The sequence below is a fragment of the Vulpes vulpes genome, chromosome 8, assembly GCF_048418805.1.
Source record: "Vulpes vulpes isolate BD-2025 chromosome 8, VulVul3, whole genome shotgun sequence".
In the NCBI taxonomy this organism is placed as follows: Eukaryota; Metazoa; Chordata; class Mammalia; order Carnivora; family Canidae; genus Vulpes; species Vulpes vulpes.
The window spans coordinates 76,803,890-76,830,163 of NC_132787.1; the positions used below are offsets into that span (position 1 = coordinate 76,803,890).

General features: G+C 51.5%; 1 protein-coding gene across 1 annotated transcript; it reads left to right on the forward strand.

The window, feature by feature from the left end:
* The first annotated feature begins 1,082 nt into the window (after window positions 1-1,082).
* MAL (mal, T cell differentiation protein (MAL blood group)) lies at window positions 1,083-24,353 on the forward strand. The gene is made up of 4 exons (XM_025994340.2): window positions 1,083-1,281; window positions 18,067-18,234; window positions 19,331-19,456; window positions 23,781-24,353. Exons 1-4 carry the CDS (start codon window positions 1,189-1,191, stop codon window positions 23,853-23,855), a joined length of 462 nt encoding a protein of 153 aa, XP_025850125.1. The 5' UTR covers window positions 1,083-1,188; the 3' UTR covers window positions 23,856-24,353.
* Window positions 24,354-26,274: the final 1,921 nt, after the last annotated feature.

Here is a 26,274-nt window from a genome sequence, read left to right on the forward strand (position 1 = left end):
ACATTTTTGGGGCATTTACCACAGACTAGGTTCTTAGCTAGGCACTAAAGACATGATATAAAAGGGAAGAGGGGGATCCCTGGGTGGCGCAGCGGTTTGGCGCCTGCCTTTGGCCCAGGGCGCAATCCTGGAGACCCGGGATCGAATCCCACGTTGGGCTCCCTGCATGGAGCCTGCTTCTCCCTCTGCCTATGTCTCTGCCTCTCTCTCTGTCTCTCTCTTGTGTGTGTCTATCATGAATAAATAAATAAATAATCTTTAAAAAATAAATAAAAAGTAAAAATAAATGAAATAAAGCAAATAAATAAATAAATAAATAAATAAATAAATAAATCTTAGTCCAGGAAGAAACAAACAAAACCAAAACAACATCCAGGCAATGGGAGGATAAGAGAAGGGGCCATCCTACCCACAGAGGTCCCGGATACCCCCTCTGAGAGAAGGAGATAAATCTGCTCCATAAATGTCCCTTTCGGTCCCTTGAATTCGAGGCAGACTTGCCCCGACAGCAGCAGCAGCCCTCCTGGCGGGGTCCGCGGTGGGGGCAGCCTCTTCCCGCCCCACAGACGTGCACGGGGGAGAGGACCGCGCTGGGCCTGACGCGCGGGGAGAAGGGGCGCGTGGCCAGAACAGGCTCGGTGCCGCCCCCCAGCCCCCAGCCCCCAGCCCCCAGCCCCCAGCCCCCCAGCCTGCAGCCGAGGGCAGAGCTGGGACCTCGCCCCGCTTTGAGCCTGAAGGCGGAGGTCGCACGTATCAGCGCCCCCAGAGGAAAGATGAAGGAGACCCAACTGAAGAGCAGCCGAGGCCATGTAAACCCGCGGGGGTCACGATGGGACTGTGGGGGGCCTCGATAGTGATGGCTATAGCGTTCTTAAGGGACGGCGATCTCGTGCCAAGCGTGCGAAGCGCCTCGCCGAGGGCCTCGGCCCGCGCGGGTGGGAGGTGGCGCGGGAGGTGGCGCGGGAGGTGCGCGCAGGAGCCGGGCCAGGCAGCGCCTTCGGGTGGGTCCGGGCTGCGCGCATCTCGGCCTTGGGCGGGGACGGGGCGGGCGCGGACCGCGGCTCCTCCCGCCTCGGCCCCGGGCTCCCCTCCTCTTAACCCGCGCGCTGGGGCGCCGGGGCCACTGGGCTCCGCCGAGCAAGCGAGCGGTCAGCGCGAAGCCGAGCCGCGCGCGTCCAGCCCGCCGGCATGGCCCCAGCAGCGGCGTCGGGGGGCAGCAGCCTGCCCAGCGGCTTCTCCGTCTTCACCACCTTCCCGGACCTGCTCTTCATCTTCGAGTTTGTGAGTGGCTGGCGCGGCCGTGCCCAGGGAAGGGGCGGGATGGGTGGTGGCGGCCGGAGCCGCAGGGTGCACGGGTCTCCAGACCCGGAGCGTCGGGGTAGCTGGGCCACAGCGGGGTCTCCCTCCTCCCGTCCCACGCCCCGTCGTTCGGCCCCCTCGAGACAAGGGCAATGGGTGGACAGTCCCGGGGACCCAGGTGGGAAGCCCAAATTCGCAACATGGGTCGAATGTTGGAAGCAGGCCTGGGTCCACCTGCCGTGCGCTGGTTTCAGAGCCCCCCTCCCAACTCGCTTCGCTGGAGTCGCGCAGAGTATGCCCTTCCGAGAGGGCGACGTCCTTGTAGGAGTGCCCAGCTTTGCCCAGGGTTAGGGTTTCGAGAAAGAAAGAAAGAAAAAGAGAGAGAGAGAGAGAGAAGAGAAAGAAAGAAAATTAGAAGGAAGGAAGGAAGGAAGGAAGGAAGGAAGGAAGGAAGGAAGGAAAAGAAAAAGAAGAAAGAAAGATAGAAAGAAAGAAAGAAAAAAGAAAGAAAGAATAGAAAGAAAATAAGAAAGAAAGAAAGGAAAAGAAAGGAAGAGAAAGAAAGAAAGAAAGAAAGATGATAGAAAGAAAGAATAGAAAGAAAATAAGAAAGAAAGGAAGGAAAAGAAAGGAAGAAAGAAAGAAAGAAAAGAAAGAAAGAAAGAAAGAAAGAAAGAAGAAAGAAAAAAGAAGGAAACCTGAGTATGCATTGCCAACTGAGGTCTGCAGATTGGGTTGATGTAGTAGAAGGAGCTGAATCTGGATTATTCTTTTCTGGCATTTGAAAGTTTCTGGTGAGTGAACGTTCTTGCCACCACTTTGATCTGGAAATAATAAAACAAGCGTCGTTTGATCGCCATAGTCACTCTGCCCTGTGGGCGGGTGGGGGTAAGGGAGAGGGAGCAGCCTGAGCGGTCCTGGGCCTCGGCTGACCTTGGGCGGCAGGAACCCCGCTCCTGAAGCTGGAGCTGCACGGTCTCCGCTGCTGGTGGCTACGGAAAGCACTTCCCACTCCGGGCTCTTAGTAAGGTGGTCGCTGTGTGGGGACGCTTCAGGTCTCCCTCAGCCTAACTAACCGCTGCGGGGGGCGCAGTCCCTTACCTGGGAGGGGGCGTGGTGTATTTACTCTGTGGGTGTGGTGCGTTGTGGTCACAGAGACTCCTTCCCTGCACCCCCACTGTGTAGAATCGGCTGCCAGGAGAGTTGGTTGGAAAAGACTATGTCCTAGCTTGAATGTCTAAAAATGGGACCCCGGCTTCTTATTGTCTGATTGGAGGCAGAAGGATGTGAACAGCAAAGGAAGCAACTTCTGTTCTCCGTGGAGGGTTTGGGGGAAAGGGCTAAGGGGGCTGAGGTTGCCTGGGGGGGGCCCTATCACTGAAGTGTGAATTGCATTGAGCCCAAACCTGGGTGTATCCAGAATACCTTCAGATCCTGGAGCTAACCAGAATCTAAGGAAGTGACATCTAGAAGACACCCTGGACACCACTAAGCCCAGTCCTGCCATTTATGGATGGGGACATCCAGGCCCAGAGAGAGGGGCTTGCATCCACTGGAATATTCTTTTCCCAAATGGCTCATCTGTACTGCCATTCAGCAGTTAGCCTGTGCTTCCCCAAGGCTGAGTTTCTGAAAAGAGCACATAGACCCTATGACTTGGGAATAAGTAGTGGGTGGTTTCTTCAGAGGCTACTGCATTACAAAGGTAGAGTTTCATAACCAAAACAGATGATGGCTAATGGTGAGTTGTGATGGGGCAAGAGAGATTTTTTTAAGCAACAAAAGATACTCCTAGTGGCTTTTAAACTGCCCTTATAAGTGGCTTACAATGTCTTTGTAGCTGTTTGAGGAGCATTAAAACAAGAATCAGAAGAGTGTGTTACTTGAACTCCAGGCTGAAGACTCTGTTGTACCATCTTCCTCTTGCCCTGACAAGAATGGGCTCAGGTGGCAGCAGGTAGTGGCAGGTGCGGGGGGGAGGGGGGACTGAGGGGCAAGGTGGGGAAGGCTGGCTTCACCGAAGGGACAAGACTCCCAGTGCCCTCTGCCTCCTCTTGGTATCACAGTTTAGGGGAAGGAGTGCCCCTGAGGGTAGGAACAGCCCAGCCAAACAGAGCAATCAGCTGGGTGGGGACGAGAGGATACCACCTCCGAAACCCAAAAAGTAAAAGAAGGCTGAGTGTGGGAAGTCTCAGAACCATGAGTTAGTGGAAATTTACTCCTCCCGAGGCAGTTCTGTGGCCTGAGATGGTAAAGGCTTCTTTCTTGCTTGGAACACTTTCCTCTCAGCTGTGTTAGAAGTGATTTTTTTTTCTCCTTATGGGCACCTGAGTGGCTCAGTGGGTTAAGCATCTTTCAGCTCAAGTCATGATCTCTGGGTCCTGAGATCAAGCCCCACAGCTGGGCTCTCTGCTCAGCAGAGAGTCTACTGGAGATTCTTTCTGCTTTCCCTCTCCCTTTGCCTCTCCCCCCACTTGTGCTCCCTGTCTCTAGAATAAATAAATAAGTCTTTGAGAAAAAAAAAAGAAGATTTTATTCTCCTTAATCTCAGCCCTGCTCTCCCACTTCCCTTCCTTCCTCCCAACTCCCCAAGAGACCTTGGGTGCCTCAGTGTGTGCCTCTGAATCTCTTTCCTCCTCTCCAGAGTGGGGATGCACCCACGGGGTGCTTGGGAGAGCAGAAAAGAAAGCCGACACTGGTTCTTTAAGTATTCCTCTGCACAGTTTGTAGGATTTTAGAGTGGAAACTGTATGTGTCTTGATGTGTGGAAAGAGTAGTGAATTAAAGGACTCTTGAGAAGGGTTTTTTAAATTACAGACTATTACAACTCAACAACAAAAAGACACGCAACCCATTAGAAAATGTGCAACAAACTTGAATAGGCATTTCTCCAGAGGAGCTTCATAAGCATATGAAAAGAGGTTCAGCATCATTAGTCATTAGGAAAATGGAATAAAAACTACAATGAGGTATGATTTCATGTGAAATTATGGTGATTATTCTTTAAAAAAAAAGATTAGGCATCCCTAATCTGTTCTTCTCTTGATGGACATTTTGGCTGTTTTAAATTTGTTCCTTTCTGCTGGTGCAGATGGCATTGCCAAGAACATTCTTCTATGTGCCTCATTAGCTACATGTTGGGAAGTTCCTCCCAGAACACATAGGGAGGATTTGACCTCCTGCTTCATAGGAAAGGCACATCTTCCTTTTCCCAGATGTTATCACATTGCTGTTCAAAAGGTTGATTCCAATGTCCAATCTCTGGAAGCAGAGTTACCCAGCTGATGAAGCATAATTAAGCTCAGGCCCCTTCCAAGACCCTGCCTTAGTTCGCCTTCTTTGATAAAGAAGGTCCCCAAATTGTCTGTTTCGAGCTAAACCTGGACCTTTCCAGCTCCCACCAGCAGTGCGTGAAAAGTCCCCACTGTTCCTCATCCTTGCCACACTGGATTGCATCAGAATTTGCAATTTTCTGCTAATCCAATGGGTGTGAAATGCTTGGGTATGTTCTAAATCTGTGGTCCATTGAGTTGATTAGTCACAGTTCATACCCCATGCCTGACTTCCCAGTAGCCCGAGAGTCACAGATGCCAGCATCCAAGGCCAACAGGGTGGAGCTCCCCTCCTCTCCCCTCTCAAGGCAAGGAAACTGCCCAAAGGGGCTGGGAAGGGTGGTGACTCAGGGGAGGGGTGGGTGGCAGTATATGGCAACCTCACTCTGGCCCAGCACCCCTATCCCAGACCTCTGAAAGCTGTAGGGCGTGGTAGGAAGTAGAAGGCTGGCCCTACCAGGTAGTGTGAGCCACACTGGCCGTACCGCTGTTGCAGGCAGTGGAGTCACAGGGGCACCCCCCCATTGAGAGGCTCCCAGCAGAATGTCCCGTTTTCCAACAACTCACCCGGGGGCTTTGCTTCTGGCCTGTTCCCCTGTCCCCACTCAAGGGGAGACTTTTTCTTTGGGGATCACAGTCTCTTGTTGCCTCTTCCTCTTCTTTTCTAAGCCAGGAGCTCTATGACATTCAGACCACCATTCACGGAACAAAATGTTAACAACGTCGAATGCTCTTTGTCTCAGCTCTGGCCAGGGCCAGAGGAAGCTCTTCTCACAAAGTGCCAGGAGAGGTGACTGGCCCGCGCTCTCAGAACTTGTGAAGGAAATGCCAAAACACAGGCTATGAAACCATTAACTTGGCTCCCTCTTCCCCAGCCACTGACAGAGGAAAAAGGAAAAGCCACTGGCTGGAATGGCTGGGGATGAAGAGAGACTTGGGAAATGCAGAAAAGGAGGGTGAGAGCTAAGGCTCCTAGGGTGCACTTTTTGAGGTGAATGTGAAGTGGGGAGCTTCACCTGGAAGGGGGTTTGCAGTTTCGATACTCACAGTGAACTGGATACAGTAGTTACCCAAAGGAGACTGTTTCTCTCACCCAAAGAAGCTGAGGACTTTTATTATTTGAGAGTGACCAGACAAGTCCTGAGACCTGCCCTAGATTTTCACCTGCCTGGTAAACAGCTGCCCTACAGAGCCAGCGTGGAGCAGTAAGGGTGGGTTAGAGGCAGGATGATATAGCAGTTTTCTGGTGGGTGGTCCACCTTCTGGTTACATTGTGAAGACAGCATGAGGACTCATAGGAGATGAGAGTTGTACTCACCGAAACCGAATTTTTCGGAGCTGGGAGGAGACTGAGGTTGGGGGTGGGGAACGGGAAGGGGGGAGGCGGAGGAGGGGGTGGAGCCCAGCTTCCTCAGGTAACTCGGTCTCCAGGGTGGCACTTCTTACAGTGACAGCAAGTCATGTCCAGGATTTGCATTCACCCCAACACCCATGATGAATTTTTGCCCACAGCAGAAACGATCATGAAAGGGCAGCCCAGGGGAGGGCCTGGTTCCCTTCTTGCCTTTTCTCCATGTCCTCCCACCCCCACCCCAGGAGTTGAAGGGGCAGCTCAGAGCCACTGGGGAGCTCCCAGCCCCTGAATCTGCTTGTAAAAAAAAACAAAAACAAAAAAAACCCCTGAAGGATCTGAGTTACTAGGTCAAGGCTGGGCCCAAGAATCTGCATTTGATAAGCCATTGATTCAGCAAAAGTTTGGAGTGGCCATCAGTAGACCAGCCCACCCCCTCAATGTTTTTACCAGGGACAGAGTAGTGGAGACAGTGCTTAGTGAGAGGCTGGGGCAGGGAGCCAGATGCCCTACAGGTTCTCCTGGGTTCAAGGCAGGCACCCTCTGTGCTTCTGGTGAAATTTCCCTGCTGCCCCAGCCAGGGACCTCTTCTGTAGTCACCAGGGAGTGGGGGCTGGCCAGTGTAGGATAGCGGCTGAGCTTGGCCTTCACTGGCTGTGCCCACTAACTCCCAGCCCTATGTCCTTGTCTTGTGTTGGGGGCCCCTCTCTGTAGCTGTTTAGAAGGGGATAAGGACACTGCCTGGCTTTTCTCCTTTCTTCCTCTCTAAAGGGAGGGGAAGAACTATAGTAGATGCCTCTCAGGGGTTTGTTCTTGGAGTTGAGAAATGACTTTTCTGGTTTTTCAAGAACCAGAGGACTGCTTTGATCAGGAATCAGTGGCTTTGAGCTGTTGTCTGGAAACTGTTTAGTGTGATAATGGGGCTTAACTCCCAGATGGTCATGCATTTGTCATCACAACCTTGGTACTTCGAAAAAGGTTGCTTTTAAGCTTCCCATAGGTCCCTCCCTGGCTTGATGCAGATGGGATAATACCCAGGGCCAGAGTAGGTATCCTCTGTCTGAGTGCTTTCAGGAGAGGAGGATCCCAGATGCCGCTGCAGGGGAGGAGGAGCGCTAGCTCACACTCGCACTCTGGTCACTCAGGTTGGGTCAGGGACAAAGGCTGACTATTTACACCTACACCTGCCACGCCCTCTGCGGGAAGGGCTGGGGGATGTTGATGGGGGTTGCTCACAGTGCTGCCAGCCTAGGCCAGCTCTGCACAACCTTTGGAGTGTCTTGGCTTTGCTCTGGGATTAGGCGTATTCTCTGGGAAAGGCTGTGGGTGGGGACTGGATGGTTTGGGGCCTGCCTTGAGGTGGGATGGGGCCAGCCAGTCGACGCCTGGATCGGGCTAGGGGCTGAATGCTAACAGATTCATGTTAAGCCCTGGCTTCCAACTCCAGCCCCCTGACCCCCCCCCCCCCCCCCCGCCGCTACCGCACCCCCCCCCACACACACACACACAAGCCTGCCTGGGGCTTCCTTTAGGACTCCCAAATATCAGTCCCTGGACAAAGTGTTTTGGACCAAAGGCCATCAGGGGCAGACACTAAAATACTCCAGCAGGTGTTCTCTTCAGGTGCTGATGGATACGAGGATGGTGAGTGAGTGGCACCCCTCATTCCAGAAGCACTAATGACATGGACAAGTGTAGGCTCACTCTACACTGGCTCCAGGTTGTTCCTGGGGGCCTGGAGCAGGTTCTGCTACTCTCTGCATCTGTGGGGCCCCAACTGGCTTTCTACATTCTGGTGGAAAGGCCTAGCTCCTGGGTAACTCCTGCTGGGCACCAGCAGCATGATTATTTCCCAGGTAACGAACTGGCATTGATTTAGTGATTTTGTGCAAGGCTTAGCTCCAGGCTCTCTGCTACTCCCACCTCATTAATAGCTAATGTTCTGCCCACACTGGGGCAAAACAAGTCCCTAAGGCCTGAAGAAAATATGTAGGAACTAAAAGAAAAGCCTTGTCACCAGCCATCACACATTGATATGCACGGGCAGTGGGAAGAGGCACAGCCAGTCTCAGCTGACCTGAAATTCCACACCATAGCCCCGGATTCCTGTTAGAATGAAGTCAGGCTGGGAGGGAAGGGGCCAGGAAGAGGAGGAAGGGGCCAGGAAGAGGCAGGAGGAGTAGCCCCGAAACACTCCAGGATCCAACTTTGAAGATGGCCCTCAGAAAACCAAGGGCGCAGGCTTTAAGGGTGGGAGGAGAGTCCTAGAACCGAGCAAACAGAGAAGGACCAAAAGTGAGACTGGCACCCTTACACCTGTCAGGAGGGGTGAGGGGTGGGGGGCAGCTCATGACAAATGTCCTGTTGATGGACCCGGGGATGAGTACTGCAGGCCTGTGCCTGCAGAAGAGGGAGTCACGTCCTTCAGTGTTCTGATCTTTCGCTTGTTTTTTGGTCTTAAACACAAACCTTGCTATTCTTTTCCTCTGAAAGAACAGAGCCTATTGAGCGAGTGGAGGGGTGGGGGAGGGGAAGCCTGCCTCCGGAAGCCACCTCCCTTGCAGTTCTCTCTAGACCCAGGGTGGCTCTGGCTAGGAGCCGGCGGGAGGCTCAGGGACTAGTCTCGTGGCATTCGATGTGGCAGTTCTCATGTTCTCATTTCCAAAGCGACCCTAGACATGGGGGAGGTTTCATGGTGAACTGCTTGTGGGTTGCCTGGGGTAACTGCCACACGCACGGAGGAGGATCTGACCCAGGCTGCACAGCCCGCCTGTCCGAGCGGGTGCTCAGCAGCTGTGGGGATGTGGGCAGACAACTGCACCTCAGTTTCTGCATCAATAAAATGGTGATATAATAGCACCCACCTTGAGGATTGAGGCGAGGAATGAGTGAATGGGGGTAATATGCACAAAGCTCTCAAAACGACATGATGCACATAGTTACTGCTCGACAGCTATTAAGTACCACTATTATTAATTTACCAATGACTCAAACATCTGCTCTGAGATCAACTGGCCAATCCCTGCTAGAAGGAGGGGTGCAGAAGACCCATTCCACACTACCTCTAGCCTTAGACACCCTTCTCAGGCAGGGGGTGAGTGAGATTTGGGAGTGGGCAGGGCTGCGGAGGGCACACCTGACCTGTCTCCTGGATGGTCAGGTACTGCATAGACGCCACCCTCTGTAGGGCCTTCCCCATGCCTCCTCTGCTCCAAGCTGCCCCTGGCCAGCCTGCTGGGGTGGCAGTCCTGCCTGCCTTCTGCCCCAGGGGCAGGGGATGTCTTAAGCCTCTCTCCTGCCCCACTCTGTCAGCTTGGTGCCAGGATGGGTGGGGAGAGCTTTGTGAATTCTCAGTGTCATGCAAATTGCTGCCTCTACCCCAAAGGGAAGGAGCCAGTTACCAGTGGGCCTGGGATTAAGCCTTACAAAAATAATTTATCTTCAAGTGTCAGTGTATCAGTGTATGGCCACCATCTGGAAGAGCATTGATTCAGGAAGAGGGTGGCCTCTGGCACAAAAGTGTGTCCTCACCCCTCCCAGTCTCCTTACTGCCCTGTGGCTTATGATAAGCCAAGCACGGATGGGTAGAGGGGCCTGACAGGAAGGATTCCACTTTGCTTTTGTGTCTTAGGACTCTTTCTAGAACCAGCCCATAGCCCTGCACTGGTCTCCATTCGAGGTGTCCCTTTAGTGCAGGTGGCATGGTGGGACTAAGTTCTCTATCATTTAAGCCCAGACTTCCCCTGTGCCCCCACCTAGAAGCCCACCCTGAGAGCACTCCCTTTCCTGGCACTTGGCACCTGTATGGCCATCCCTTGTTTGGCTGTGTCTCCTGCCTGGACCCTAAGTCTGTCCATGTTCCTGGCACAGATCATGCCCTCTGAAGCCTTTGTTCTTAGCCTGTGTTGGTAGGAGAGGGGCTATTTCTCGTCTCCCACCTGGCTACTATGAATCACAAGGGTGTCTGACTCCAAGGGGGCAGATGGAGGATGAAATTGACAGTCACCTGCAATTCCCAAGAAAGAACCACTAGGACCCTGGAAAGAAGCCCTGTGTGGGCAGTCCCTTCCCACTACACAGGGTACACACCTGTTTTGTTTGTTGGCTCACCACATTACTGTCCAACTTAGTGATGCCCATTAGTGCCTCTTGTTTTTCTTGCACTCCAGCCAGCCCCATCTGGTCTAGCATTTCCCTGGATATGCCCCCCTCTTACAGGTGGCTTACTGGCATTTTTCACGGAACCTTCTTGTCTCTGTTTATCCTGCTGGGTAAAGCCTGTGGGTATAGGTGAGGTTAGGAAATTTTTCCATCCAAATGAGGACATGCTTGTCTGAAAGCCCCTAGCTCTGTGGACCAGAAAGAACTTTTCATTTATTCAGGAATGGGTGACTGTCCTCTGCACGGGGAGGGAGTGACTAGTGGCCAGTACCTAGAGCAGAGGTATAGTGTGTACTGTGGAAGAGATTTCCCCAGGGCTGGAGGGAAGTGGGATTGCAGGCCTGGACAGAGGCCTCTTCTCCATCCACACCCACCGTATTAATGTCCACTGCAGACCTGAATTCACCTCTAACCCTCTGAATCTCAAGTCTCTAGCTCCCTTTCCACAAACAGACTCAAGGCTCCCTGAGTCTTGGCCTTACCTCCAGATTAGATGAAGAGACACTATCCAAGCCTACCTTGAGAGGCCTAATGGCACAATGGGTCCCCCTGGAAGAATGAACCTGGTGATGAAGGGTCGGTGGGGGGGCTGGAGCAACTTGCATAGGTAAACTGAGTCGGGTGGCCTCAACACCACTCCTGGTGTAGCCTCAGCAGTCAGACTCCCAGTGAGCTGCCTTGTCAGCTGACAGAGGCAGTGGGGGTCCACACAGGGAGAATCTTCTGACTCCTCCCCCCCAGACACCTCCCTATGGGGTCTGTGTAAATTGCTGGGCTCTGTCCCTGTCCTGGGCAGAGATGTTTAGCTGGTTACCCTCACTGGGGTCCTGACACGTTTACCAGGACCTGACTCTGTGCTTGGTGGACCCAGAGCTGCTCCAGTGGAGCCTGGCAGCAAGACTGGAAGGGAGAGATGGATCCGTGTTTTAGTGCATGCCTTTGGCTAAGGTCTATCTGTGGGGATGTACCTGCCTCAGTGCTGGCCATGGTCAAGAGCGCTCTCGACGTCTGCTAAATGCATGGATGGACAAATGAATGAGGGAGGGGGTGAGCCAGGAAAGCCTCTCCTTTGATTTGTTGGGGACTGAGTTCCTCTACAACAATGGGGTGAGGCTCACACAAGAACCAGAGAAGCTGGCATAAGCCCCACACATGTGCTTCCTGCCATCACCCCCACCCCCTCAGTACAGGAAAAGAGTCCCCAGCCTCCCTCTCAGATCTGTTTTCTGAAGAGACTCTTCTCTTCAGAGCCAAGGGTCTTGGGGGAAGGCGTCAGTGTTTGGGAATCTTGTCTTGGTCTTCCCCTCTGACCTCCCTCTGTGCCTCCTCCTACCTGGTGCTTATGTCCTCTTGACTTCACTGTGGTACCCTACCCTTCTCTGCAATAGCACATCCATAACCAGCCTCTACACACACACACATACACACACACTCAGGCACACATGCACTCATGCATACGCACCCACACACACACACAAATGCTCTCTACTCTAACTCACAGAATGATGAATCTTTTTAGCTACTCAACCATTAGAGCTCATTGAGCTTCTCCTAGAGCACACAGTTATTATACTGATCAGATCACTTACATGACATCCCTTTCTAGCATTGCAATAACCCCTGACCACTAAAATAATCCAGTGAGCATAGACATTTCTCTCAACACAAATTGAGGTTACTGGTCCAGGTGGCCTCGAGAGAGCACCAAAGGGCTCAGAGCTCACAGCAGCTGGGACTTGTCTCATCTGGTGTGGCTATCTTTCCTTTTCCTTCTTAGGGAGATGATCTGAGGCCCCCTGACCAAAGTGGCAGGATATCTCAGTGGTAGGTGCACAGCCTACACTCAGTGACCAGTTTCCTTTGCTTCTCAAGAGTTCAGATTACAGACTCCTGTTTACGTGTGCCTTCAGGAAACCCATACCGTGCCCTCAGAGCCATTGGGAATTCTGGTGCTGGACTCCAAGGCGCCACGCTACCAAGTGTGTGTGTGTGTAAAACCCCGCATGAGAAGTCCTCTTTAAGTTCACACCTTGACTTGGGATTGGAAAAAAGTGTCTTCTTGTGAAGACCCTGACAAAGTAAAATGGAGCCCCAGAAAAACATCCAGAGAATTTGAGCAATTCTCCCGCATTGACCTCAGTTATCCCAGCCGTGCCGCAAAAACACTGGGTGATTGTGGACGCAGAGCTCTTTTCAGCCTTGCACAAGCAGTGGAAACACCATACAAATCTCAAGAATGTGCTGGAGGATTCCTTTTCCCCCTTTTGTAACCAAAGCTCATTGTTTTAAGGAAAACTCTCTCCCATTTTAATGTCCTTTGTGTTTCCTTCCACAGAGGCAGAAACATTTTTCTCAGCTTTTGATTTTGGGGAGATCATCAGTTTTTCTCTTTTTGATGTTTCTGAAGCTATTTTTAAATTCAAGATCCCAATACGGTTTGGAGTGGATAATTGTGCATGTTGAGATCCTAGACCTATGGGAATCTTCACATGGTTACAGATGAGGCTTTGCCTCATTATATGGCAGCTGAGACAGCAAGCGCTCAGGTGCTCACCATGTGCCAGGCACTCCGCAGACATAACCCCATTTCACCCCAACCCCATGGGGTGGGTGGGCTCTGTTGTTATCACTGTTTTTCAAATAGGGAACAGAGAGGTTAAGAAACCTGCCCAGGAACAACTGGCCACCCAGCTAGTAAGTGGCAGAGCTGAGATCGAAACTTGGTAGCGAAAAAAAAAAAAAAAAGAAAGAAACTTGGTAGCCTGCCTCCTATGGATTAATTTGGAAAGAAAAGTGGGGAACCTTTTCTAAGTTTATACGAGAGCTCCCACAGAGACTATTTCCTGAGGTAATTTTTCTTTCTTTTTTTTTTTTCAAAAATCATTTGATTGCACAGGCACAAATAATAAATTCTTTTAGGTCTTTGGAATTTTTTTTAGTTTGATTTTGTATATTACCCCTGGTTCTTAGGGAATCTCAACTCTGCTCAGCATCCCAAACCAGACTGAATTAAAGATGGGTGGTTTCCAATCCTGAAATACCAGGGGTCGGGGCCTCAGATCACCAGCTCATTTCTACTCACAGACACTGAGGCTATATCCCTGGATCTGGAGGACAGCCGAGGACAAGGCAAGACAGGGACTGAAATCTTGAGGAAAGAAGAGGAAAGGGAGCTTTGCACTGAAGCCCAGTCAGGACCTGGAGAGGTGCCTCGGCTGGAATCACCAGACAGTCGAGCAGGGTGTCGGAGACAGGAGCCAGTTCTTCTTCTGTTTGACAGGAATCACCAGAACATAACCCCAGGGCTCGTGTTATGGAAGGATGTTCTAAGGCTTTTGGCAAACAGCCTGGGATGTCTGTTGCATATGCTAGAACTTTCCTTCTCTCCACTAGAGTCAGACCCTGGGCATTGATGTTTTTTTCAAGGTGTCCCAGGCAATTCTAGCACTGAGTGAGGGCTGCAGACCACAGTGTTAATCCAGATCTGCCACCATTTTCCAGCTTGGGGTTCTGGACCCCACAGAGAGAGCTCAGTGCAGAAGATCCTAAGGCCACCAACTTAGAGGTCGTTTTCTACAGCTACCATAGCCAGCTGCACCATCTCTGTCTGGGAGTACAGGGGATGACCTGGGTGTAGGCAGGGGGTGGTGGGAAGTCCGGCCCCTTGACAGAGATGAGCGGAAACTGGAGTCATGCCTCCACTTGGATGACTAATGTTTCAAAATGATTGCCTGTGAGCATTTGCTGCCTCTGGGAGCTGGGAGCCGCTTGGAGGTTTCTTTACAAAAGGAATGCTTGAACCCTCACCTACCCCCTTCTCTTGACAAATATTTGGCCAGTGGGGTCCTGAGGCCAGGATGGGGTGGACGGCTACCTGCCCGGGAAGCCTTATCTCCCCGGGTGTGGGCGCTCTGCTTGCTCTCTCTGTTTGCTCTCTGCACACTTAGTAGGTGGAGTGGGGCAGGCACTGGCTTTGTCCCATGGTTCACACTGAGCCCCAGATCTCCACTGAGCGGAGTCTTGAAGGAGTCTTGAAGGCCATCACATGGCCTAGGGATCTGCTCTGCCTCGAGGCTCCACCCCCTGAGCCCCACCTTCAGCCACCCCTGCCCCTCACTGCCTCCCCTAGGCCCAGCAGCCGGGCCTTCTGAGGCCCTCACTGCCGCTTCAGCATCCTGTGGACTTGCCTCTTGTGTTATGTTATATTATTATATTATATACTCCTTCTTCCCCCTGCAAAGCCACTTCTTGACCTTTAGGCCCAGTTACCCAGTTAGTCCGACTCTCCCTCTGAGACTTGATTGGAGGCCCGCACCAGTCCAGGCCGCTGTGCCACCCCAGGCTGGTTATCATCCTGCCTTGTAAATCGGCTGCCTCTGCATCTGTCTGTGAGGGCAGCTGGCCTCGTGGGCGAGCAGCATCTTACCCCGGTTGTGGGGTGGTGCTGGGCACAGCGCCAGAAGCTGCACACTCACATCCATAGTGCCAGCCAGCGTGCGCCAGCCTGCCCTGGGGAGACCCGGCTGTGAACTGCCACTTGTACACAAGGAAGCCGAGGCCGAGAGGCTGACTCATGCCGCGGCCTCCTGCGGCGGCTCGGGTGGGCAGAGAGCCCCTGGCCGGGCTCCCGAGCACCGAGCACTGCTGGTGGTGGACGCTGCGTGTGCGGGGGCCGCGGGAGCCGGCCGCTGCCCCTTCCCCGGGAGGAGGCTGCTGGGACGGCCGACAGCTGCCGACGTGCATCTGCACGGACGTCTCACTGCAGTGGTGCCTGCGCCTGGCTCACAGGCATCTAGCTGGGAGGAGATGCCTGGGCTCAGCCTCCCGGCCTCAGGGATGGTCTGCTCCCACCTCAGCACCCCGCCCAGGCGGGCCCCTGGGGCTCCTTCCTACAGCCCCACATTTCTCCCCTGCAGACCCAGGGGGCAGGGCCGTGGTGGTCGAGGACAGGCCCCCCAGTTTTAATCATTTCATCTATGTCGAGGGCATGACCTTCATACGATGTGTGACTTAAAATACATTCCAGGGACAGACTGGGCCTGGAGTGTGCTTCCTTCACCAACGGCCCTGGGAACCAGTGGCTCCTCCCCTGTTTCCAGCTTGGAGGCTCCAGAATGAGACATGTTCACCTCATGTCCCTCACATGGCAGGGGTCAGAATGGGCCCGTGGGGTGTGCTGTGATGGTAGAGACATTTTGTAAAAGTCCCCCTGAGAGAGACTTCCTCTCCTTGAAAGACATTATACTAAAGGAAAGTAGCCAGTCATAAAAGCCCATCTTTTATTATATGATTCAACTCAGGTGAAAGTTCAGAATAGGAACTATAGAGACAGGAAGTAGACTGATTAGTGGCCCCTTAGGGATGGGAGGGAGGGAGGCAAGTGATAGCTAAAGGGTACAGAGTTTCTTTCAAGGTGATGAAAATGTCCCAAAGTTGGGCTGGAGCCAATGCTTGCACAAACCTATAAATATCCCCAAACCATTGAATTTTACACTTTACATAGGCAATTTGTAAGTGAATTATATCTCATTAAAGTTGTGTAAGATAGAGAGAGAATTGCTTCCCACCATCTTACTATGTAACTTGCTGCCACAGATAAACTGTGCAAAGAAATAAAAAGCATAATTGTTAAAAGGATCTTCACAAGGTCGGACACCCAAAGGCAGGATAGGGTCCTGAGGTCTGCCAGGGGGCAGGGACCGGGATTGAGCCCAGGGTGGGCTTTGCTCCTGTGAACAGATATTCTTACCACAGGCTCCAGGAATCTGAGAGAGAAAGAGAGAATGAATTTTCCAGGGACCTGGAACACAGTCTTCATCATATAGGTAAAAGTCCACACCTGAAGCAGGTCAAGTGACTGGATGAACTTGGCACCCAGAACTTCCCTCTGCCTGGGTGCCAGAAGCTCAGTGTCAAAACTGGGACCACATCTAGCTAGGCTGCATGCTCCAGACTCATGGCAGGCAATGCATAAATCATTACAGTTTACCCATACCCATCCGACAGGACCCTGAAGGCTGGCCAACTAACTCAGACACTGATGCACAGCTGGACAGATGTCCCACACCCAGGAGTTAGCTGTGAACAAGGGGGACCTCACCCCCACCATCACATGGTCACATGGCCATCTTGTAGCTAACCCAGAGCACCTATTTTGTGCTGGCTGCTGCCAAGGAGAAACAAGGGCAGGGCTCCCTGAGAGCATATGAACAGGGAACCTAACTGAGATTGCTCCTCCTTGGATGGTCACCTGGTGTCCAGGCAAAGGACGCCCTGGAGAGGAGGATCCCAGACCTTTGCCTCTGCCCTCCAGACAGGCATGCCCGGTTCTCCTACCTCCCCAGGCTGCACTTGGGCTTCCTACACCCAAGTTCTCAGCCTCCAGCATTTTCGTCTCTTTGCCAGGGCCCGTTATGAGAAAGGCCAAGTAATCTGTGTGATCTTGGAGGTAGCTATGGATGAAAAACACACACATGCGCAGATCTTATGGTACGATTGTCTAAGGAGTTTTAGTTAACTGTTTGCTCCAATGATTACAAGTTGTAAAATGTGCCCCACTGCCCCTGCCAGTGCCTTCAGGGACCCTCAGATTCAACAGTAGAGGAAGTGTTCTGGTCAGAGATGCCCATATCCGATTCGTTAGGCTCAGCTTTGCTTTGATAACTCCAGATTCTTCATTTCTCTGATTTTTCTACTCAAATGTGACTCTGTCCTGACGCTTCTCAGCTGAGAGGGTCAGAGGACACCTGTGAGGACGACGGTCTCTTGCCTAGCAGGTGGGCAAGGGAGCCAAGCAGGTACCAGAGAGGGAGCCAAGACACCACTCGAGCTCACACTGTAGGGGACGGAGGGCTGGGGGGCAGCCCGTCCTCAGCCCCTAGATGCTCTGAAGGACCTTGGAGACCTTTGACCACAGAGCCCTGTCCACCTGTGCCTTACCAAGCGCAGCCCTTACCTGGGTGGGGGATGGCAGAGGAGGCTGGGCTGCCTTCCCGGGGATGAAGAGGGAGAGTGGAAGAGAAGACAGGCCCAGCTTCAGCTCAGGGAGCCGAGATGGTGTTATGACTCCTACGTTGTCCTGCGCTCCTCTAAAAACATGGGCTTCCTGAGCCTTCGGACAGCAGCAAGGGTGTCCTCTGGGTGAGAACAAGGAAGTGCTTCTCTCATACCAGTCCTAGGCCACCAAAGAGGAGGAGGAAGAGAAGGAGGAGGAGGAAGAGGAGGAGGAGGAGGAGGGCAGACCTCTCCACTCCAGCCCTGACCCTGGTAGTCAGAGCACTTCCTGGACTTGGGGATTTAAGGGATCAAATATTTTTTTAAAAAATTATGCTTATGACATAGTGTGGTTGATTTACTGTGCCAAGTAAAGACCAAAGAATCAACTGGTCACTAACCTTTCATAAGAGAAAAGATAATTTAATGTCAAAATAGGAGGATTTAATCAAGGATAAAATCTTAGAATAATGATAATACCGGAGGAGATAAGTCCTTTCCTGGGATGACAAATGACTTAACGTACACGTGCCTCAGTTTCCCCATCTGAAAAACAGGTTGGTACATTGTCCACAGGGTTGTTGTGAGAAATAGCTGAGTTAATATTTGCAAAGTGCTAGCACCAGCATATAAGTGCGATATGCGTTTTTGTTAAATAAAAAATTAAAATTGTAGTTAAAACGTGAATAAAGGCAAGCAAGCAGGGATGGGACTGAGACTGGCAATGCCTCGAAGGGCATCCCAGGCTGCCCCTCCTGACCCCCATTGGCAAGTAAGAGGCATTATTGGTAAGGAAAAATGCCCACCACCATTCTCTGCCTCCTTTCTGTTTTTCTGCCCCTAATGCCCCAGCAGGATTCTGGATCTGGTCCTTCCTGTGTGTGGGCTCTCCTGCCCCGATATTCACCCCTGCCCTCCTTCCCTCTGCAGATCTTCGGGGGCCTGGTGTGGATCTTGATTGCCTCGTCCCTGGTGCCCATCCCCCTGGTCCAGGGCTGGGTGATGTTTGTGTCTGTGTTCTGCTTCATAGCCACCACAGCCCTGCTTGTCCTGTACATAATTGGTGCCCACGGCGGGGAGACTTCCTGGGTCATCCTGGTGAGTCACAGTCCGGAATGTTTGAGGTGGGTGGGTGGGTATTGGACCCTCTCTCCTGGCAAGCCGGCTTTTCCAGCGCCGGGTGAGGCCGTCCTGTAGATTGCCTCCTAGCCTCGTTCCCAGGCTGAGCTGGCCAGGCCTTCGGCTCTGAGCTCTCCCCAGCAGCCCAGGGCCCCCCATGGCAAGGAGGTCAGGAGAAGGTGAAGGCAGAGGTTGCCTGGTTCCCATTGGGTCTACTCTGCTTTGCCCTGCATGACTGCCTTTTTCATGGATAACCAGCAGCCCAGCCGCCCCTCCCCATACCACCTGCACCTGCCAGGTGCCTGCTGGCATCTCCTCTAACATCCCAGAGAGCTGGATTCCATCTTAGGAGGGGGCAGGGACCTGGAGGCTGCCCTTGGCTGCCCAGTGTGAGGCCAGGCTTACTGACCAGTGCCCAGTGGTGGCCTTCTAAAGCAGGGTCCCTGGAGAAGGACTTGGAGGGGGGGGAGTGGGATGGCCCATGGTATTAATTCTGCATAAGTTCTGCCTTGAAGCAGAACTTAGACTTGCAAAATAACCTCCAAATGACAGCTACTCAAACTGCATTCTGGTTCCTCTTTGCTATTAAACTTATCTGGAGCTCCCCTAGCCCCCCAAAATGAAACAATAATAAGACAAAAGTGACAGTAGAAATGACCTGGGCCTCTCTCACCCTGCCCTCGTCCCTGAGGCCACCCGTGATGCTTCTCAGGGCCAGAGCCAATTTCTACCTGTGAGATCCCAGGCTGCCCCTCCTGACCCCCACCTCTTCCTTGATTCCATCTCAAGGGAAAGCTGTGTGCCTTCTCCCCTGAAGTCCTGACTATGGCCCCCATTCCAGTGAAATAGAACCAGCTGGGCAGTGCTGGTTACACAGCCTCTGTGAGGCGGGGGCTGGGGGCTGATGATGGGTGGATGGGGCAGGGGTCGGGGCAGGAAAGCCCTTCTTTCCCAAAGGAAGCAGCAGAAGATGAGGGCAGGATCTGAGCTACGCCAGGAGGGAACAAGTCGAGGAGACAGGCCTGGTTAAGACCGCAGCTGCCCACCTCTCTGACAGTGCTTTCTGACCCTGCAGGACGCAGCCTACCACTGTATCGCTGCCCTGTTTTACCTCAGCGCCTCTGTGCTGGAAGCTTTGGCCACCATTGGGATGCAGGAGGGCTACACCTACAAACAGTACCACGAGAACATCTCTGCAGTGGTGAGTGCCCAGTCGATTTGCCCCTGGTCCCAGCTCCCCCGCACCCTCCCCCCCATAGAGGGTAAGCAGAAGGCTGCTTAGGCCCTCCCCTTTCTTTTTACTTCACTGACTTCTGAAGAAACGAAGCCCTGGAGAAGGGAGATGACGCGTGACGTGCCTGAGCCTCCTTTAGCCCTCTGGTCAGTGCTGCGCTGTGCAGGCCTAGGCTGGCCCAGGGCTCTGTACCTGGGTGGGCTTTGCAAAAGGGAAATGACCATGAGTGCCACAGAGTATCTGAGTGCTCCGTGAAGGATCTTATTTAACTCTCCCCAGTACCACTAGCATGTAGGTGCTCTTATTATACCCATTTCCCAGATGCAGAACTAGGACACCAAGAATATGGATAATTTGCTCCAAGATGGCCAGGAATTCCCAGTGTCCAGGACAGCTCTGTCACCCTTACTCTTAGCATCTGTTTGAAGTGGTGAGGCTGGCCACTTGGGTCTTCTGGCTCTCTCTGAGTGATCTTCCCTCAAAGCACACAGGCTGGGGGAAGCCTTGAGCCCAGGGATGTAAAATCAAGTGGCTGGTGTCTTGCCAAGCCCTGGCTTCGGGGCTGGGGCTGTGGAGAAGCCTTTCTGGGCCCAGCATGTCCAGAGCCCTCCACTGTGGACGTTTGCTGCTGTAATAAGACCTTGTGGTCTTCTTGATGATGCCTCCTGCCTGACAACTCTGAGAACCCACTGCAGGAGGAGGTGCCTTGAGCAGGTATCTTAGCTTGCTCATCTGTGAAATGGGCCTATAGTTCTGGTCTGACTCCCTCGGGACTGTAGAGATGCTAAACACTCTTCTCTAGGCCCTCACAGTGAGCAGTGTGGGGCCTGGGGAGGGGGTTCCTGAGCCTCCATCAGGGACCCATCAGTGATGGGTTCATTCACTCCATCAGCCGAGCAAATGGGGGTGCCCGCAGTGTGTGGCCAGAGTACACAGGTCAGGAGGGCCTCTCCACTCTGAAAGAAGCCTTCTCCAACTGCAGGGTCAGACCCACCAGTGGGCTTTGAGGTCATAACCCCATTTTCTTCTTAAGGGAATGAATGAGAATGATGACAGAGAGTAGGAGGGTGCTTTGATTCACAAAACCTTTCTCCAGAGCTCTGCACATGTGGGCTCCCACAAGTATTCGAACTCACAATATCAGATGTATTTCTAACCCTGGGTACTGCTTCAAAAATGAAGCTTCAGGAAGTAGCACTCCTCAGATTTCTGGGGGTCGACCTTGAGTTATACAAATGCTGAGGTCAAATGTGGTGATCAATCACAAGATCCCAGCTCCAGATGCCTGAACTGTACTGTCCCTACTTTTTGGTAAGAGCAGAGCAGAGGCTGAGCGGAAAACCATGGGGAGGGGCATTGTTGGGCTCTATGGAAGGGTTTGGCAGGTGGTGCTCTTCTTGCTCCCAAAGGGAGGGGTCTGAAGGAAAGTTCCTGAAAGCCTGGCCTGGGTCCCTATGGAACCATTCTCTGCCCCAAGGAGGCCACATATTCCTCCTAAGTTCCCTGCCTACTCTCCAGTTCCATAAACATGGCCACTTCCTGGTCCCTGGCAACCCCTCAAATATCCCACAGTGTGAGAGTGTCTCCCACTTTGGCTTATCTTCCAAGCTGGTTGGTTTCTAAGTAGTAACACAACCAGGCAGCACCTTGGTTGTTCCTTCTTCCCTTGGGAGACTGGTGAGGTGTTTCCTTTGTCATTCTTCAAATAATTCTTGTAGAGGGCCTCATACCCCCCCCCCCCCCGCCCCATCCCAACCCAGAAGCCTTCTCTCCCAACAGACAGCAGCAGCAAGGCATTTGACAACAATTTCCATGAAATGATTGCAGGTAACGACGGTAGTGAAATGCACCTGGAGTGTGGCTAGCACAATGACCCAGATAGGGTGAATGCCTCTGCCTATGGGACAGATCTCTAGTTGAGAACCACTGTGATCTACTATGTTCCAACTTTTCTTTTTCTTCCTACCGAAATGCAACATACATCCAAAGAAGTGAGCAAGTTGCAAATGTACAGATGGGTGCATTTCCATAAAGTAACCCCTCTGTGTAACAAGCATCCAAATTGAGAACTAGAACATAATAAATGGCTCCCAGGATCCGCTTGTCCTGCCGCTATCACTGTGCACCCAAATGAAGGAACCACCTTCCTGATTTCCAGCTACCTCGTTCAATTTTGCCTGCTTTTGAACTTCATGTAAATGGAGTCATACAGTGTGCATTCTTTTATGTCTGGCTTCTTTCTCTCAACCTTAGGTTTGTGAGGCTCATCCGCATTTTGGGGTGGAGATGTACAGTGTTTATTCTTGTTGCTGTATAGCATTCCACCTGTGACTACACCAACATCTATTTATCCACTCCGCAATTCTTCATGTCCCTCCATTTTTGTTAGTTGAATTAGGCAACACATGGGCATGCCCTGGCAAAGTCGGGAGTGCCGGAATCAAGAATCAAAATGTTGGGCACCTGGGTGGCTCACTGGTTGAGTATCTGCCTTTGGCTCAGGTTGGGATCTTAGGATCCTGGAATTGAGTCCCACATCGGGCTCCCCAGGGGGGGCCTGCTTCTCCCTCTGCCTATGTCTCTGCCTCTCTCTCTCTCTGTCTCATGAAAAAAATAAATAAAATCTTAAAAAAAAAAAAAATGCTGCCAGCAGGCCGAGGCAGTGGGCCAAAGGTGATATCTGAGCCCGGTTCAATGTAGTCACGCCTTTCTATGCAAAATATCAGTTGTTCTGGTGCACAGGGCAAACCCTGTCCAACCACATCATGCCTTTCTCCTGTCCTGAGGGTAGCCAGCCAGGAAATGAGAGGAACCTCAAGACCTTCTCCCTCACATTCCTGGCCTTTGGAAGCATCTGGCCTGCCTCTCCCCGTCTCTGTGTTACTTAGTTGGAGCTGCCTCAAAAGCTAACTTTTCCCTCTATTCTTTGCTGGCAGCAGACAGTGTGTGCCAGAGGGATCCCTGGGATTGGTGGGAATTACTGAGGGCAGCTGGAAATTTCTACAGAAATCTGGAGTAACACGAATGGCAGCCATCATTATGGAGAGGGGATTCTGAAGACCCAAGGCTATGCATTCATGTCCCTGGCTCTTAGTGTCCCAGTGTGCCATTGCTTGACCTCACTCGGAAAATAAGTGTTTCCTGTTACTGCCGGCGACATCTGAGGTGCTCTTGCCAAGGGTTCTCATTGGGTCTGGAATTCCCCAGACACTAAACTGCTCCCCTCTGACAGGGAGAGGTGTTCTTTTGGGGTGGGCCACTCATTCACATACAACTGTGCCTTTTAGACAGTGTTCAGGGGTTCCCAGATGAGTTCTCTTACATTTGTTATTAAATAACTCGGCTTACTCATCGCCTCTGGCCAATAAGGGTGAAGGGTTCGCCCATGTGTGGAGGCAGGGAGAGAGCAGGCACGATGACCGCTAGTGTTTATGGGCATTTTCAAGAGTCATGGAACCGTAGCTGCCCTAATGTTGTGCCTGGGTTGGAAACTCTTGACCTCGCACCCAAGGTCACAAATCCAGGTGCAGATATTTGACGTGGGGACAGGAAAGCCTTCAGGGAGGCCAGCCACGCAGAGCAGGGTGGTAGGAATAGATGGTGCCCACATGAACACAAAAAGTCAGGGACTTGACAGGGACAAAGTGACCATTTGCCCCATTTCCAGGGCCTTTGTTCCCAGCATCAAAACGCCAACCGGATCTTTCCAACAGTTTTCTCAGTAAGCCCCCTCCTTTTTGCAAAAGCTCCCATCCCTCCTCCCTGTTCCAGTCCCTCACTTCCTGTGAGCCTGGCACACCCTTGCCCATGCTTATGAAATTAAGATTCCTGGAATAAAATTCTGGTAGGGATCTGAGGATGACCAGACAGCATCAAGACCTTAACCAGAGCCAGCAAACCCACGTGTTCATATTCCCTTAGCCAAGGCCAGTGGAATCACAGCTGGTACACTCTAGCCTTAGTGGTGTGGGGGAAGGAAAATTTCCATTAAGAGCAGTATTATTTGAAGGGTCTCTGGGGGTCTCCATTTCTAGTTGGGTCGCATCAGCACGATGACATGTGATGGCAGGTAGTTGACCTTGCCCACCACGTCCTATGCATCAGTAGGTCACCCAGAGCTCTGTGCTGAAAGCATTATGGGACCACAGAACAAATGTCTATGGGAATGACGAGAAGCAGCGGCAGCCCATACCCTTTCAGGCCATCATCCCCAAGCACCATGGGAGTGTGGACAGCCCCCGCATTGCCCCCGCAATGCACCCCCATTAATTGTTGTTTATCTCGGTTTCAGGTGTTTTCATATGTGGCCACTCTGCTGTACGTGGTCCATGCAGTGTTTTCTTTAATCAGATGGAAGTCTTCATAAAGCAGCAGAACTTTTGCTGAAAACCCAGACGGTGTTAACTGATCAGCCTGCCTTCCAGCATAACATTTTAGAATGCACAAATACTCTCGATGGTGGAAAAAAGAAAACAAAAAAGTAATGCTCTGTTTCTTGTGGGTGTTATGTTTACTCTCCCATATACCTTCATGTCAGGGCTGGGGGCCTGTATGTTTAACCTCCAACCACTGAGCTGTCTTTCTAGAGCTGTTTCCTATTTGTGGAAGGGGGCTGTGGGGCTGGGAAATAGGGACTGTGCCCACGAAACAAAGATCCTCTGGTGACCCCTGGACCGGATCTTGAGAACTGTCTGTTGGACTTCCCACAAGCTTTTTTGAGTACCCATCCTGGGGCACGTTTCCAAGTCTTCATGGATAGTCTCCCTGTCCTGGGGAGTAAAGCTCACCCAACAAGTATCTGCAGATGTCCACAGTGGAAGATGATAAACCTTTGAAATACTTTATAAAATGCCTTTATGCTCAATACTTTTGTGGGGTGTTCTGGGGGTTTTGTTTTTAATTTCCTAGTTTCAGGGACTCCATCATTTCAGCCTACTTTCTGAGGAATCCTTTGGCTTATACTGAATCTCTAGAGGCAGCCATCAAATGGCAGTTCAGATGACAGCTGTGTATGCTTGGCCACCGCACTGCCAGAGAGCCCGTCACTGGGTATCCCACCCTCTCCAGCTACCAGGTGCAGCAGACAGCTTCACCCTTTCTGGAGACTCGCCAAGTACCAGCCTGGGGAACTCCTGTCTAATGCAGCACAGACCCCTACAATACAAAAGAATCTGTGTTCCATTAGAAAGTCCTAAACCCGGGAGCACCTGGGTGGCTCAGTTGGTTGAGCAGCCAACTCTTGATCTCAGCTCAGGTCTTGATCTCAGGGTCATGAGTTCAAGCCCCACATTGGGCTCCACACTGGGTGTGGCATCTACTTGTAAAAAAACAAAACAAAACAAAACAAAAAACAAGTCTTTAAGCCAAAAGAAAACAAGATGCAAAAGTTTCTTCTCCTTATGAAGCTGATCAGAAATCCTCTGGGCAATGTGCTTTGTGTTTTGTTCCAATTAGGGATATGGATAATAATAAACTGTTTTTGGAATTTCCCTGGGCCACTCCCAAGAAGGGCAAGGGGACTATTGAGGGAAGGGAAGTAAGAAGACAAGTGGTGAGTGCCATGTTTTAGGTGTAAGATGTCTGGATTGAAAGGAAAGGAGACAGGAAGGAGGGCACTCAGTTAGGAATCCTTAAAGCCTACTTTCCATTTAAAAATGCTGCTTTGTCCCTTTGCTCAAAGAATTTAAAGGTATTCCAGAGGGACACAGAATAGATACCTCAAAAACTGGTCACCTCCCAGCTATGGAGGTGTACAGGCAGAGGCTAGCAGCCACATAGGGCAAAGATTCAAGCCTCAGGCAGAGGTTTAGCGAGTTGACATTTTACTCCCCAACCACCTTGGGGACACCTTGACTACATCGGGTCTCAGCAGTATTTTTAGGAGATCTGTTATTCCAGGGTAATTGTACCAGAAAAAGGTCACTGTTAGTGAGTCCACTTAAAATTTAAATAAAATTTCATAGCAAATTAGGGGCAAAATGTTTGATTGAAAAAATACAAATTAGAAATCATTAGGAAATGGTAGGAAGTTTGTCATGTATTTAAAAAAATTTGCAGTCAGGTACTGATTGAGGGAAATAGGCTTTTTGTTTTTTTTAAACAAAACTCCCTGATTGCGTGCTGGTGAGTCAGAAATATAATGCCAATGGTGGAGCATTTTTTGACCCCCATCGAAAAAGAGAAACCAAAGGCTTGGTTGAATTTCCCAAAGGTTCCTCAATGTTTTGGAATTTTAATCATTCTCTTTAAAGGAATTTTGATTTGTTCTTTCTTTTTCTCATTTTCAATTGCATATCGGTCTAACGATAAAAGTCCTTGTTAGTCCAAGGCTTTGCAGATGATTCTATGACAGGACTTCCTCATTCCTCCCATCCTCAGTCTTTTTTTTTTTTTTTTAATTTGCAGTTTCATCTGGCATTTGATTTGCATCCTGTTTTCATTGGATGTTAATGGATGGCTAGCTTCCAAAAATGCCCTCTCCTGGTCTTGCTTTTCTGTTCACCCAGACCCTCCTCTCCACCCCCTCCTGCCACCCTGGTCTAGTTTCTTCCCTCTAGCATCTCACTGCTCAGCTTTTCTGCATCCTGCTGTTTAGGAAGTGTTTGCAGGGACAAGAGCTGGCTGTTGGGCAGGCCTTCCTGCTAAGGGCACTGATCCTCTGGAAACCCATGATGCCTGGGGAGGGGGCACTTAAGAAGTCTGCTGAGCAATAGCCGAATGGTCCTTGGACCCCACAGAATGGACACCGACTAAGCATCTGTTTTGCTGGGACCGTTGATCCCTGG

What these genes read in the sequence shown, in the direction of transcription:
- MAL (XM_025994340.2), top strand. Translation starts at nt 1,189, where the DNA reads ATGGCCCCAGCAGCGGCGTCGGGGGGCAGCAGCCTGCCCAGCGGCTTC. An exon ending in TGCTCTTCATCTTCGAGTTT is followed by an intron (nt 1,282 to 18,066) that starts GTGAGTGGCTGG and finishes TTCCCTCTGCAG; the next exon opens with ATCTTCGGGGGCCTGGTGTG. An exon ending in ACGAGAACATCTCTGCAGTG is followed by an intron (nt 19,457 to 23,780) that starts GTGAGTGCCCAG and finishes TCTCGGTTTCAG; the next exon opens with GTGTTTTCATATGTGGCCAC.